At 42.1% G+C, this 14,993-nt stretch overlaps 1 protein-coding gene across 1 annotated transcript in view; it reads left to right on the forward strand.

The window, feature by feature from the left end:
• Positions 1-8,020, forward strand: part of LOC128530269 (Fc receptor-like protein 3) — a 42,116-nt gene extending 34,096 nt beyond the window's left edge. Inside the window, exons 12-17 of the mRNA XM_053504111.1 lie at positions 588-680; positions 884-919; positions 1,041-1,115; positions 1,427-1,495; positions 7,184-7,239; positions 7,349-8,020. Coding sequence (XP_053360086.1) covers positions 588-680; positions 884-919; positions 1,041-1,115; positions 1,427-1,495; positions 7,184-7,230 — 320 coding nt within the window. The 3' untranslated portion in view covers positions 7,231-7,239; positions 7,349-8,020. The remainder of the gene's footprint in view (positions 1-587; positions 681-883; positions 920-1,040; positions 1,116-1,426; positions 1,496-7,183; positions 7,240-7,348) is intronic.
• Positions 8,021-14,993: the final 6,973 nt, after the last annotated feature.

Here is a 14,993-nt window from a genome sequence, read left to right on the forward strand (position 1 = left end):
CTTATTCTAAAATGGACCCCCCCCCCACTAGAATTCTACACACAACACCCCATAATGACAACATTAAAAAAAAAAGTTTTCTTCGAGATTTTTGCAAATGTATTAAAAAATTAAAAAATAAACTATTTGAGAAAATATTTCAAAAGAAACAATAAAGGACTAAATATGTGCAAATAAAAAGTGTAAAAAATAATTCACAGTCCCTGTCTTTAGCTCACCCTTTTTTCAGTTCTGAAAATCCTCACAAATGATTTTCAAGATTAGTATAATAATAATAATAATAATAATAATAATAATAATTATTATTATTATTATTATTATTATTATTATTATTATTATTATTATTTATTACTTTTATTACCTTTTCTTAGTTAACAACTGTAGGCACCTGTAACCGAGCATAAGCAATTTCCCTCTGGGATTAATAAAGTTATTTGAATCATGAATCTTGAATCTTTACTAAGAGTTGCGCAGGTCAGACATTAAGTTACACTCATCTAACCACATAGCGTTATTACAATTACATCCAAAATGAATATTTATTTCTATTCCTACTTTACTGTTCCTGCCTACTGTATCTTTTGTAGACACTCAGCAGAAAAACAATCAGACATCAGAGCAGAATCAGAGCCGGTCAGGAGCTGAAGACTCTCAGGCAGCGTATACACCACTTCAGCCTGGTCAGACCCTGTCTCAGTTACTTCTTATTGTCAGATTTAATAACAGAATCTTTTATCTTATCATCTTTTTAAAACATAAAAAAACTGTTCTAATAAATACCAATGTTATTTTATGTTGTTTAAATAAAATCTTCTCTGTTTTGTAATTCACAGTCACATTTATAAGAAATAGTTATTTTTTTGTTTTTGTTTTTTTACTGCAGGAAGTGAAAACATTTATTCCACTGTGGATCAGACAGGTACAAGTGGAACTGGTAGCGTTACCACATTTCAGACATTTCTTCTTGCATTAGCAGACTTACCTAGTGAATAACTCCATAGAGTAAAGTACAGATGTGACTAAGACTGCACTGTGTTCAGGTGAAGCTGCAGCTGAGAGCAATGAAGCCACTTACTCACTGGTCATGATGGGGAAGGAGACAAACACAAACAAGGGTAAAGTATTTTTACTTATTTTTAATAATTATATGCATGCCAAATGCCTAAATTTTAAATATACATGAATCTGATGTCTAAAGTTACAATTTTCTTCCAGATCAAACAAGGCTCTGTTTTAAAAGCAGTGATGTTTTGTAAAATTTTGTAAAATGATCAAATATCAAAAAGATGCCACATGTTGAGTGATAAAACCTTCATGATATTGTTTATGTTAATGACTTATGTGGGTATGTGAGAGTTATAAGTTATGATTGATGTATTACAAGGTTAAAGATTATAAGAATGATTTTTTTTTTCTGCTACTGCAGGTCCTGATGCTTATGTGACTTATGCTGAGATCGAACTAGAACCTGTGAAAAAATCAGAGAGAGCAAAAGGTAGTAAAATAAAGACAATGAGTTTATTACCTGCACTGCAAATACTAATTGTCAGGATGAACTAACCTGGGCGACCAGATGACTTAGCTTTAGCGATTAGCCCAATGTAGCGTGGATGGTGAACCCAAACGCGAATGAAAGCGAATAGGCAGGATAACCCGCGATTTAGTTTAAGGACTCTCACAAAAGGGGAGCAAGGGAAAAACACAAATTTAACCCGCGTCCTATAAACACACACTCAAAATCAGAAAGTGAAACCCAATAAAGTGAGTACTCACGAATCGATGGATGGAAAGCCAGAACCGACATGGGCTGAACTCAATGACTGAGCGCTGAGCCGTGGTTTGTTTACTCCTCTTATACTTCCTGGTTTACGACCGCCTTACTTCCGGGTCCTAGTGCCGGTCGTGTATTGAGTGTGCATGACAGTACCCCCCCGTCCAGGACCGGCTCCTGACGGTCCTGGGGTGGAGGATACCCTGCGACGGTAGTCTTGGATTAGTTCGGGGTCGAGAATGAACCTGGCCGGAATCCAAGACCGTTCCTCGGGGTCGTAGCCCTCCCAATCGACCAGGTACTGGGTGCCTCTGCCCCGAGGTCAGGAGTCAAGGATCCGACGCACCGTGTAGGCGGGACCACCGTCGATGATACGGGGAGGAGGAGCAGGGGGGGTGGGTGGAACCATGGGAGAGGTAGTGAAGGGTTTTAGTTGCGAGACGTAAAATACAGGGTGGATCCGGAGCGCCGCAGGCAGCTGGAGCCGGTAGGTGACTGGATTTATCCGGAGAGTGATGCGGTATGGTCCGATGAATCGAGGTGATAGTTTCTTCGACTCAGTGTGAAGATGGAGATGTTTAGTGGAAAGCCATACCTTGTCACCTACGTGGTACAATCGTCCCGGAGGGTGTCGACGGCGATATTGGGTGGTATAACGGCTGTTGGCCTGGTGGATGGATCGATTTGGCTGGTTCCATAGCCGTCGACACCGGCGGACCAACTGTTGGGCTGACGGCACATCAACCTCCGGTTCTTGATGGTTGAACATCGAAGGTTGGTAGCCGTAGCACACCTCAAATGGGCTTAGCTTCGTGGCTGAAGATACGTGAAGATTGTGTGAAAGTTCGGCCCAGATGAGGTAGCGAGCCCAGGAGCGCTGACGGTCGGCGATAAAACATCTCAGGTAGCGCTCCAGTTGTTGGTTGGTCCGCTCCGTCTAACCGTTAGTCTGTGGATGGTATCCGGATGATAGACTGCAGGTGGTGTTGATTAGACGGCAGAAGGCCTTCCAGAATTTGGCAGTGAATTGGGGCCCTCTGTCCGAGACGATGTCCTTAGGGAACCCATGCAGACGGACTACGTGCTCTAATATCAGCTCGGCTGTATGTTTGGCTGACGGGAGTCCGGCGAGGGCCACCAGATGCACGGCCTTAGAGAACCGATCAACGATGGTCATGATGGTGTCTTTTCCTTTGGATACCGGCAGGCCCACGACGAAGTCGACGGCAATGTGCGTCCAGGGTCGGCGGGGAACCGGAAGGGGTTGAAGGTCTCCCGGCGTAGGTTGGTTGGTGTTCTTGGCCCTGGCGCACACTGGACACGCCTGAACGAACTCTTTGACGTCCCGAGCCATAGATGGCCACCAGAAGTCTCGTTGGAGAAATTGAAGTGAGCGTCTTGAGCCGGGGTGTCCTGAGAGGGGGGAGGAGTGTGCCCATTGGAGAACCTCGGATCTCACGGTTTCGGGTACGTAGAGTCGTCCAGGCGGTACACCTGCCGGTTCGGTCTCTGTGGCCTGCGCCTGGCGGACCCTCGTTTCCAAGTCCAGTTGAAGTGGTGCGACGATCTTGGATGAAGGTAGAACAGGCGCGGGGTCCGCCTGGGGAAGGTCCAGCTCGAGTTGCCGAGAGAGCGCATCAGCCTTAGTGTTCTTGGACCCCGGGCGGTATGAGAGATGAAAGTTATAGTTTTCAAAAAACAACGCCCACCGCGCCTGTCGGGGGTTCAGCTGTTTCAGGTTCCTGATGGAGATGAGATTTTGATGATCCGTCCAGATGATGAATGGCTCTCTGGCGCCCTGGAGCCAGTGACGCCATTCCTCCAAAGCCCACTTTATGGCCAGCAGCTCGCGGTCCCCTACCCCGTATCGCTGCTGAGTGGGGTCAAATTTTTTGGAGAAGAAACTGCATGGATGTAGTTTCTGATCTGGACCTCGTTGAGAGAGAACAGCTCCAGCGCCCACATCTGAAGCGTCCACCTCCACAACGAATGGTTTACTGACGTCAGGATGAAGAAGAATGGGGGCTGTGGTGAACCGGTGGCAGAGTCTTCTAAAGGCGGAGATGGCAGTGGGGTTGAGGTGGAAAGGGAGAGATGAGGGACGGGTCAGGGCGGTTAGGGGCGCAGCAACTGTACTGTAGTCCCGGATAAAGCGACGATAGAAGTTCGCAAACCCGAGAAACCGTTGAAGTTGTTTAAGAGTCTTGGGTAGGGGCCAATGACGCACAACCTCTAGCTTCTGCGGGTCCATGGCCACACCCTGGGGCGAGATGACAAAACCCAGGAACGTGGTGGAGCGCTCGTGAAAAGCGCACTTTTCCAACTTACAGTACAGCTGATGGGCGAGTAGTCTCTTTAGGACCGCCCTGACGTGCTGGGTGTGTTCCTCAGCGGTACGGGAGTAGATAAGGATATCATCTAGATATGCAAATGCCCACCGTCCCAGCATGTCCCGGAGAACATCATTGATGAGGTGTTGAAAAGCGGCGGGGGCATTGCATAGTCCAAATGGAATCACCAGGCTTTCATAATGTCCTGTCGGGGTGATGAAGGCCGTCTTCCACTCATCGCCCTCTCTGATGCGCACCAAGTTGTAGGCGCTCCGAAGGTCCAACTTTGTAAAGATGGTGGCACCAGAGAGGGCGTCCAGGGCTGAGTTGGTAAGAGGCAACGGGTGTCGGTTCTTGATGGTGATGTTATTTAGCCCCCGATAGTCGACACATGGACGAAGTTCGCCTCCCTTCTTCTTCACGAAGAAGAACCCCGCGGCGGCAGGTGAGGAGGAGGGCCTGATGGTACCTTGGCGAAGAGCGTTGGTTACATATTCCTCCATCGCCTGCGTCTCTGTGGGTGTCAGCGAGTAGAGATGGCCGCGGGGTGGAGTCGTGCCTGGTTGGAGGTCAATGGCGAGGTCGTACGTGCGACGTGGAGGCAGGTGGGTGGCTCGTCGTTTGCAGAAAACTTCTGCTAGGTCTCGATATGCCTCTGGAATGGCGTTGGTGTCGACGTCGGGGGCCTCGGACTCCCTAGAGCACGTCCCAGCCGACGCCCTTAGGCATAGTTCGGTGCAGGTCGCGCCCCACTGTAAAATCCGGTTTTGTGTCCAGGAGATAAGGGGGTCATGTTGAAGGAGCCACGGATGTCCAAGGATGATGGGAGGAGAGGAGATGGTGGTGACATAAAAACTGATCTGTTCGTGATGTTGGTCGATGAGAAGTGTGATGGGTTGAGTTTGGGTGGTGATGGGACTGGTAGATAGGGGCCGACCGTCGACAGATGTAATGCGAACGGGCTGGGATAACGCCTCAAACTTTACCCCCAATTTTTCTGGCATAAGAAGAGTCAATGAAGTTACCTGCTGCCCCGGAGTCGATGAATGCAGTACTTCTGACCCTTTTGTGGCCAAATTGGAGGATTACCTGAACCGTAAGTCGAGAGGTGGTGGTGTCGGTCGTGGTGGAGATATGGAGGGGGCCCGGTGAGTCTCTCCTCAGCCTCACCGGGGCTGGGCGTTTCCCGGACGAACAGGACAGATCGCCCGGTGGTGTGCCGCGGACCCACAGTAAGTACACAACCCCTCTCGATACCGGCGCTCACGTTCGGTGGCGGTCAGGGAGGCGCGTCCTAATTGCATGGGTTCCCCGGCTCCGGTGTCAACCACGGCAGGAGGTGGAGATCCGACAGGTCCAGTAGTGGCGGTGGTGAAAGTGGTCGGCGGTGAGGGTGCAGAACGGTGATAGGTGGGAGCAGGCGGCAGGGTCCTCGGGGTGGCTTCAGACGAGAGAGGAGACGTTGATCGATGCGGAGGGCCAGTTGTATCAGTCCCTCCAACGTGGCTGGAAGCTCTCGTCCGGCAAGCTCGTCTTTTATACGTGACGCCAGCCCCTCGTAATAGGATGTCCGGAGCGCGGCGTCTCCCCAAGATGTCTGCACGGCGAGGGTCCTAAACTCCGCGGTGTAGCGACTCACGGACAATCCACCCTGCCGCAGGTGATACAGCTTGGTGTCGGTCTCCACCTCGCCCGCAGGGTGTTCAAAGGTAAGTCTGAGTTGACGTGTAAACTCGTTGTATGAATGGGCGGTGTCCGAGTCTGATTTCAGTACTGCCGTGGCCCACTCTGCTGCCTGCCCAGATAGCAACGAGACGAGGAGAGCAATGCGTAGCCGATCGGTGGAGTATTTGGTGGAATTAAACTCAAACACCAGATCGAGCGCTGTTAGAAACACACTACACTTCCCGTCCGTGCCATTCCATTTCTCTGGTAGTGAAAGAAAAACATCAGAAGGAGAGGGAGGGGCGGGGTGATGCGGCGCCGCGACCGCCGCGGCGGGAGGCCGGCTCGCCGCGCTAGCAACAGCCGCCCGGAGATCCGCGTTCTCCTGCCTGAGCTCCGCCACCTCGCGGCGCAAGGCCGCGACGTCTTGGAGGCCCTGGCGCAGAGTAGCAATCTCCCCGGTTAGCTTATTGATTAGCCCGGCATGCTGGTCAACCACGCCGCAGAGGTGCGCGTAATCCGCTGGGTTCACCGCTTTTGGCTCAGTCATTCTGTCAGGATGAACTAACCTGGGCGACCAGATGACTTAGCTTTAGCGATTAGCCCAATGTAGCGTGGATGGTGAACCCAAACGCGAATGAAAGCGAATAGGCAGGATAACCCGCGATTTAGTTTTAGGACTCTCACAAAAGGGGAGCAAGGGAAAAACACAAATTTAACCCGCGTCCTATAAACACACACTCAAAATCAGAAAGTGAAACCCAATAAAGTGAGTACTCACGAATCGATGGATGGAAAGCCAGAACCGACATGGGCTGAACTCAATGACTGAGCGCTGAGCCGTGGTTTGTTTACTCCTCTTATACTTCCTGGTTTACGACCGCCTTACTTCCGGGTCCTAGTGCCGGTCGTGTATTGAGTGTGCATGACACTAATACATACATTAATACATACATGTGAAAAATAAAACACTCTGATGTGCGGTTATAGATAAAGAATCAATGACTGTGTGGTGTGATAAAGCGGATTTACTCCTTCAGTGTTGTGACCCTGAGGGTGATATTATTTTTCCCATACAGCACGTCCTTTTCTTAACAGTTTCTATCTTTTTGTCTTAAAGTAAAAGCAATCTGTCATGTGACCATGTCTTTTTTTTCTTGAAGACTTTCAGATGTCATAAAGTGTTTCTTCCACATGGTTAAATAACATGACATGCCTTAATCTATTTTATCTCGTGTGTCATGTACATCATGCTGTTATAGAAAATCAATCAACACAATAAGAGTCCAGACTTTAGCAGTGCTGTGGTGTATTTTAATTATACATGACCTGCTATTTAAATCATTTTCGAAGTGATAATTTAGATGAATTGTAATTTTTGGGAAGATTAATTCAGAATATTTTTTCTGTGTGTTAGAAAAGCCCAGGGTGGCTGATGATACTGTCTACTCAGTGCTGCAGTAGAACAAGGAGGTAAGACTCATGACATTTACATAAGGAAAGACACTAGAAAAAGTTTATTGTTTGACAGGAAATGTATTTATAAATGTAATTATTGTAATGTCTTTCTTTCTTTCTGCAGTGAGCCACAAGTCTGTGTAGACTGATGGAGCTACTGATATAAACACAGAAGAATTAGATAACTCGTGTCAGTGTCCAAATAATTGTGGACCCAACAATAGACAGTGTTTGCAGCCTTATATATATATATATTATATATTATGTATGTTTATTTGTTTGCTTGTCTTCCATATAGATTTTTCTGATTTATAAGCATTTATTTTGCTAAATTATATTTTATGTATTTTATAAATTATATAATTTTAAAGTGTTTGTTACTGAGGTGTATTGATGGTGTCCTCTTTAAGATACATTTATTTTAGTATAAAATACACAGTGTAATATTGTACAGTGTACTGTAGGTTTGTATTTCCTGTAAAGCTGACTACAGTTAGAGCGATTGGTGAAAAGCCCAGTTAAAGCACGCTTTGTATATATGCAATATAAGAAAAAGTGAATTGACTGTTATCTGATATATTTTGGAGACAAATATTACTTTTTGAATTATGAGGAATAGACTTACAATCTTACAACTTTAATTTTATAAATTCATTAAATTATTAAACCTGGTAGCAATAATGTACCATGTGAGGTAGATGTAATACACTGAGAAGAATATTGTGCCTTTGTCAACATTGTGCTTTATTTTAGGTTTGGAATGTTTACTACATGCCAGGGTAATAAAACTCGCTTAAAATAAATCAGTTTATAAATAAATAAATAATTTTGTTAGAATTATTTTATATATAAAGGAGTTATTTCTACTCTCTTGCTCTTTTCCTCATAGATCTGATATTAACATGTTAAATCTTTCCTGCCGCTGTCTTTATGTCTCCACTTGCATCTGTTCTTAAAGGTGTGAACGCTCCCACGCTCACCTTCCCATTCCCATTCTCTCTCTCTCTCTCTCTCTCTCTCTCTCTGCGCATGCGTGAGCGTTTGCTGAGCGTGTGAGTGGGTGAACGGAGTGTGGTGAGTGTGTGAAATTTCTTTTTGGCCGTAGTGCCAAAATCTTTTCACTTGTGTTAGGCAACTGTTTCTTTGGACCGAACCTGTGCAGGTCGTGTACCTGCCAGTTCTTTACTGGTAGGATGGCCTCAGGCGTGAGGAATTTAGACTTCCTCACACGGCATCATGGTGTAAAGATTGTGTCGAAAGCAAGTGTAGAGGATTGTAGTTTAGCAGTAGGAGAAGTGGTTGGATGTGAGAATGTGGTTTCCGCTTCGAGAATGAACAACGCGATTGTTGTTTTTTTGAAAACTACCGAATTAGCGAATATTGTGGTTGAGAGTGGTGTTGTGGTCGACAATGCGTTCGTTCCAGTGTTGCCGTTGTCTTTACCGTCTAAGAAAGTCATACTTTCAAATGTGCCGCCTTCATTAAAAATTATGTACTTGCACCAGTGTTAGAGAGATTTGGGAAGCTGGTTTCACCAATAAAGATGATTCAAATCGGTTGTAAATCACCTTTATTGAAGCATGTAGTGTCGTTCAGACGCTTCGTGTATATGGTTTTAAATGAAAGCCAGGAGGATTTAGATCTGACGTTTAATCTCAAACATGATGATTTTAACTACGTGATTTTTTCCTACAACAAATAATATGAAGTGTCTGAGTTGCGGTGAGTTAGGGCATCTTGTAAGAGCTTGCCCAAGGAAGGACGATAAGTCCAAACAGAATGCCGTACCTGTATTAGCCGAGAAAACAGGTGTGATTGAAGGGGAGACTGTTAGAATGGAGCTACCTTCAGTATCTGATGCTGTTGAGGAGAACAGTGCAAATACATCCAAAAATGTTAACCCAGCGGTTGCATCAGGTGACACAGCAGCCTCAAAACAAATGGATAGTGAAGGGACTGCAGTAGTGGCTATGGAGGAAGCTCTTGTAACAAATAAGATACAGTCAAGGGGACATGCAGAGTTCCGATAAGAGTCAGGACATGGAGCTGGAAGGAGATCAAGACTTAAAGGAACAGGATGAGTGTGTTTTTAAGACACAAAAGAGGAGAATGAAACAACGACACTATAGCAAATTAAAAAAAGGGGAAAATGTCAATCCAAGTCAAACTGACACGGAGAGCGAAACTGACCTTTCTGAATGCAGTGTCTCCTTTGACCTTTCCCAAGATGATTCTTTAAATCAATCTTACACTGTAGATGACATTAAAATCTTTTTGAGAAAAACTAAGAGTGCAAGAAATGTGCGCATTTCTAAATATTTTCCGGATTTGGCACAATTCGCTGAGAAAGCAAGAATTTTTAAGAGTGAGGGTCTTTTTTCTGATCAAGAGGTCTTTAGGTTGAAAAAGATCCTCACTAAGGTTAGTTCTCAACTAGGCATTAATGTTGATGAGGATAAGAAATAAATCTATAATTTCTTGATGTATTTCTTTTTTTGTTTTGGTGTTTCCTGTGCTGCTTTTTCATTTTGATGAGAAGTTTTCATGTTGCTTCTTTAAATCTAAATGGAGCACGAGAGGAAAAGAAAAGGTTTGAATTATATGAATTAATAAAGATTAAGAAAATTGACATATTACTTGCACAAGAAACACATAGTGACACTTTGAATGAAGCTAAATGGGCAAGGGAATTTGATGGTTTATCTGTTTGTAGTCATAACACATCTCTAAGTGGAGGCGTGGCTATTCTGTTTTCAAAGAGCTTTATAACAATCTCCTATCAGGTAGAAGAAATCGTAGAAGGAAGGTGTTTAAAGATAAGAGCTCAATTTGAAAATCAATTTTATGTCTTTGTATGTGTTTATGCTCCTACTAATGCAGTTGAAAGAATGTGCTTTTTAAACACATTATGGAAGGTAATAAATGATTGTAATGCTGAAGATCTGTTCTTGTTGGGAGGAGATTTTAATTGTACAGGGAATGAAGCCGATAGAAATCATATCGAACCTCATATGGCTTCTCGAAAGAGGTTAAACCAATTAATTGAAACACATGATTTAGTGGATATCTGGAAAAAGACACACAGACAATATACTTGGGCCCATTCTTATAACAACATGTTGTCCTTAGCAAGACTGGACAGATTCTATGGTTTTAGTCACTAACTGAGTATTTTTAGTGATTGTTACATCATTCCAGTTAGTTTTTCAGATCATAGTTTAATTCAGTGTTCCCTAACTTTGAAATCCATTAAGCCTAAGAGTGCGTTGTGGCATTTTAATAATAATTTATTAACTGATTCAAAGTTTAGAGATATTTTTTTCCTTTTTTTGGAAGAATTTTAGAACCCAAAAATCTGATTTTCAGTCCTTGCAGCAATGGTGGGACTTTGGGAAGGTACAAATCAAACAACTGAGTCAACAGTATTCTTACAACATCACTAGAGATCTAAATGATTCAATGGTACATTTAGAAGAAGATATAAAGAAGCTTCAAGAATCTATTGATACTGAACAAAATCTAGAGCTTTTTAAGATCTTAACTGAAAAAAAGAAAGTTTTGTCTAAACTTTTAAATTGGAAAGCACAAGGGGCCCTGATCAGATCTCGGTTTCAAAATATAGAGTGGATGGATATACCCACAAAATTCTTTTTTAATTTGGAGAAAAGAAATGGTCAAAAAAGATGCATTCATGGCTTACGTTCTAAGGAGGGTGCACTTTTGTCTGACCATATTGGAATCCGTAGACGAGCAGTAGAGTTTTATGAAGAACTGTATAGCAGTGAGCTTGCATACAGGTCACACAGTGATATGGGGTTCTTGGAGGGTCTACCTCAGGTATCAGATGATGCCAATGGAGAGCTCAGTAGAGCATTGTCCTTGGAGGAGCTACAAATAGCTCTTCAGAGCATGGAAAGTGGCAGAGTACCAGGTATAGATGGCCTATCTGTAGACTTTTATAAGTCTTTTTGGCCTGAGATTGGTACGGACCTGCTCGCTGTCATCAATGAGAGCCTGAATTGTGGAAGACTTCCACTGAGCTGCCGCAGAGCAGTTCTCACACTACTGCCGAAAAAAGGCGACCTGAATGATATCAAGAACTGGAGACCGGTCTCATTGCTGTGCAGTGATTATAAAATTCTCTCTAAAATGTTAGCAGATAGATTAAGTAAAGTTTTAGATGAAATTATTCACTCTGATCAGACCTATTGTGTTCCAGGTAGGCAAATCTTTGATAATGTTGCGTTCGTTAGAGATTTTCTTGACATTGGTAAGCTATTAGATATAGACTTTGGTTTAATATCAATAGATCAAGAAAAAGCTTTTGATAGAGTAGAACACTGTTATTTATGGGATGTTTTAAAAGCTTTTGGCTTTAATGAGGACTTTATTGATAAGTTAAAAGTTTTATATTGTGATGTTGAAAGTCTACTGAAGGTTAATGGTGACTTATGTGCTCCCTTTAGAGTTTGTAAAGGGATTAGGCAGGGGTGTGCTTTGTCCGGTATGCTATACAGTTTAGCAATCGAACCTTTATTAAAAAAATTTAGAGCTGAATTAAAAGGTGTCAGTATCCCTAATTGTGAGAGTGTGTTTAAATTATCTGCCTATGCTGATGACATTGTTATTTTTATTGATGGGCAAGGAGATTTACTGAAAATAACAGACATTTTAAGAGATTTTATGTCAATTTCTTCAGCCAAGGTAAACTGGGACAAGAGCGAGGCTTTTTTATTTGGTAAGTGGACAAATGGTCACCCTACTCTCCCTGGGGGGTTAAAATGGAGTAAAACTGGGTTTAAATACCTTGGTGTTTACCTAGGGGATGATTTAACTGTTAGAAAAATTTTTGAAGGTGTAGAAGAAAAGATTGTAGGTCGTCTGAATAAGTGGAAGTTTTTAATCTCTTACATGTCTTATAGAGGACGGGTTTTAATTATCAATAATCTAGCAGCATCCACTCTTTGGCATTGGCTAAATTGTATTGATCCCCCACCACTTCTTTTAAAAAAAGTCCAATCCATTCTTGTTAACTTTTTTTGGGACAATCTGCACTGGGTCCCACAAAGTGTATTGTTTTTATCCAAAGATGAAGGGGGGCAAGGCCTGATTTATTTACAGAGTTAAGCGGCAGCTTTTAGGATTAATTTTGCACAAAGGTTTATCAACACGTCTATAAATGAAAATTGGAGCCGGGCTGCTGCTGTTATTTTAAGGCAATATGAAGGGTTGGGCCTAGACAAGTCTTTGTTTTGGATGGACCCCAAAAAATTGGATCGTTTTAAATCACCTGTTTATTATTGTAATTTGTTTAAGGTTTGGTCGCATTTTAGAGTATTGAGAAGTGGAAAGACTGACTCCTTGTACTGGACTCTTCAAGAACCACTGATTTTTGGTTCTCGCCTAGATGTGTCAAATGAAAAGTTTCTTCCTGTTTTGACAGACTTATTAATCAAGTGCCGGGTTGTCAACCTTGAAAGTTTAATTTCTATTGTTGGACCTGACTTTTCCAACTGCAATGCAATGGCGGAAAGATTAAATCTGAAGTCATTAAGGATAATAACTCAGTTGTTGGCAAAATGGAAGGGAATCATCACGGAAGGGGAGTCTAAGATGCTCAAAGACTTTACAGAAGGGCGGATTCTGCCCCGGAAGGAGGACTGTTTTCCAAACCTGTGTTTGGTTCCTGACCTGGAGTTGTGTAATGGTTTCTTTTTAAGGACTACCAATTTATTATTGTCGGGAGAGAAAAGAGCTTCTAGCAAAATGTTGTACAAGAGTTCTGTGAAAGTCTTTAATATGAAGAGTCTCGATGGAAAAATAGATACACCTTGGCGCAATGTTTTGCATTTAAGTGTGGTTGATAAACCTGAGTGGGGAGCACTATATAAGTCACCATTAAGTAAGAAAACAGGTGATTTACAATGGAGAGTTCTACATGGTATTGTTGCAGTCATGCATTTGTCTCAATAATGAACCATGAAGTTAGTCAAGAATGTCTTTTCTGTTCACAACGAGAAACTGTGTTTCATGCTTTTATGTTTTGTAGTAGGTTGAGTCCTCTGTTTTCCTTGATGCAAGGTTTATTCATATGTTTTGATGAGTTGTTTTCTATGAAAACTTTTATTTGTGGTTTTAAGTACTCAAGAAAACGTTCCTTTGAATGTCAATTAATTAATTTTTTGCTGGGTCAGGCAAAAATGGCAATTTATTTAAGCAGAAAAAGGGAAAATGGAAGGAAATGTGAGGAGATGTGATAATGATCTTTTCAATTTTGGTTAAATCTAGAATTTTAATTGATTTTCGTTATTACAAAGCAACAAATAATGTATTTTTTTTAAAAAAGATGGTGTGTTAAAAATGTTGTTTGTAACATCATTGAAGATGTTTTGACTTTTAATAGTCTGTTGTAAACCCCCCCCCATTGTGTTTCTTTGTTTTTATGTTTTTGTTTGCATTGTACTAAAATGGAGTTTTAAAATTCAATTCTCTCTCTCTATCTCCCCCTAACTCGAACCAACATCTTGTGATCTGTCTCTGGACGGACACCTCTCTGTCTCCCTGTCTTTTGATTCTTCAGGATCTCACCAGGACATTTACAATGTTTTTTTTTTTTTTTTTTTTTTATATATATATAGTAATGTGTAGTAATATGTCAGTGGCAATCACCCCATCTTTTTATATTGTCTCTTGTCTCCTGCTGTGGAATTTCCCACATGCGATTAATAAAGTGTCGCATGTCACTATCTTGATAAATAGAAACACTTAATGAAATCTGAAAGGCAGACACTGGATCCTGCAGTACTATTCAGTGTAAGTGACGAATCTCGATGTAATTCAGGAGTAAATGAGGAATCAGACAGAAGTGTTAATACACTCACTGCTTGTCTACATATTGGTACATATTTTATTGATTAGAGTTACTGATTTCATTTTACAGTACTACAATTCTATGATTTCATATAATGTTTATAATCTTGAAATAAATAAGAGTCGAGTGTGTGTTTATCAGGGAGACATTCAGACTTATGTGAGATACAAAGTGGTGAAGTAGTACTAAAGTATTAGTGAAGACATGTAAGGGTTAATCCCTAGAGGGCACCAAAGCGCCCAAAGACTATGCTTCTTTGTTGTGTTTTTTTTGTTAGTTTGTGTGAAGGGAACTTCATTTCCCATAGGGCACCTGGGTCAGGTGATGGAAGCATGCACCTGATCCAGGTCAGTCATTAGTTGAATTATAAATAGCATGTGTAGCATTTGTTATGGTTACTTTGTGTTGGTTGTTTTCAGTAAGACGTTCTATTAAAGATTTCTAAGTGCTCTTTGAAAAGACCTTTTGTTTTTGCTTGAATATATCAATAAAAAGAGTTTATCTGGAAGTTCTCGTCTCAGCCTCTGCATCTATGCCACAACGCCGACACAGACAACCAGATCGTGACAAGACAGATCATTAACCTTATTTGGCAAAACAATGTCAAGAGGAACAATAGTGGATACAGGTGTGAAATCTTATTTAGGGAAGAATAAAAAAACATCCAGTAACAATCAGAAGAGGACAAATTCTTCATCTCTGTATGGAAACATGGAGGTGAAGAAATATTCACTATAACATTACTACCTGATAATCTGCATTCTGATTGGTCAAGCTCTGTCAATACATTCACTTTAATATGTTTGACAGGTGTGCTGTTATAAAGAAATTATTTACAGTTGTTTCAGTACATTACATACAGTACATTAATTACATACAGTACACATTTCATCACACT

The sequence above is a fragment of the Clarias gariepinus genome, chromosome 1, assembly GCF_024256425.1.
Source record: "Clarias gariepinus isolate MV-2021 ecotype Netherlands chromosome 1, CGAR_prim_01v2, whole genome shotgun sequence".
Lineage (NCBI taxonomy): Eukaryota > Metazoa > Chordata > Actinopteri > Siluriformes > Clariidae > Clarias > Clarias gariepinus.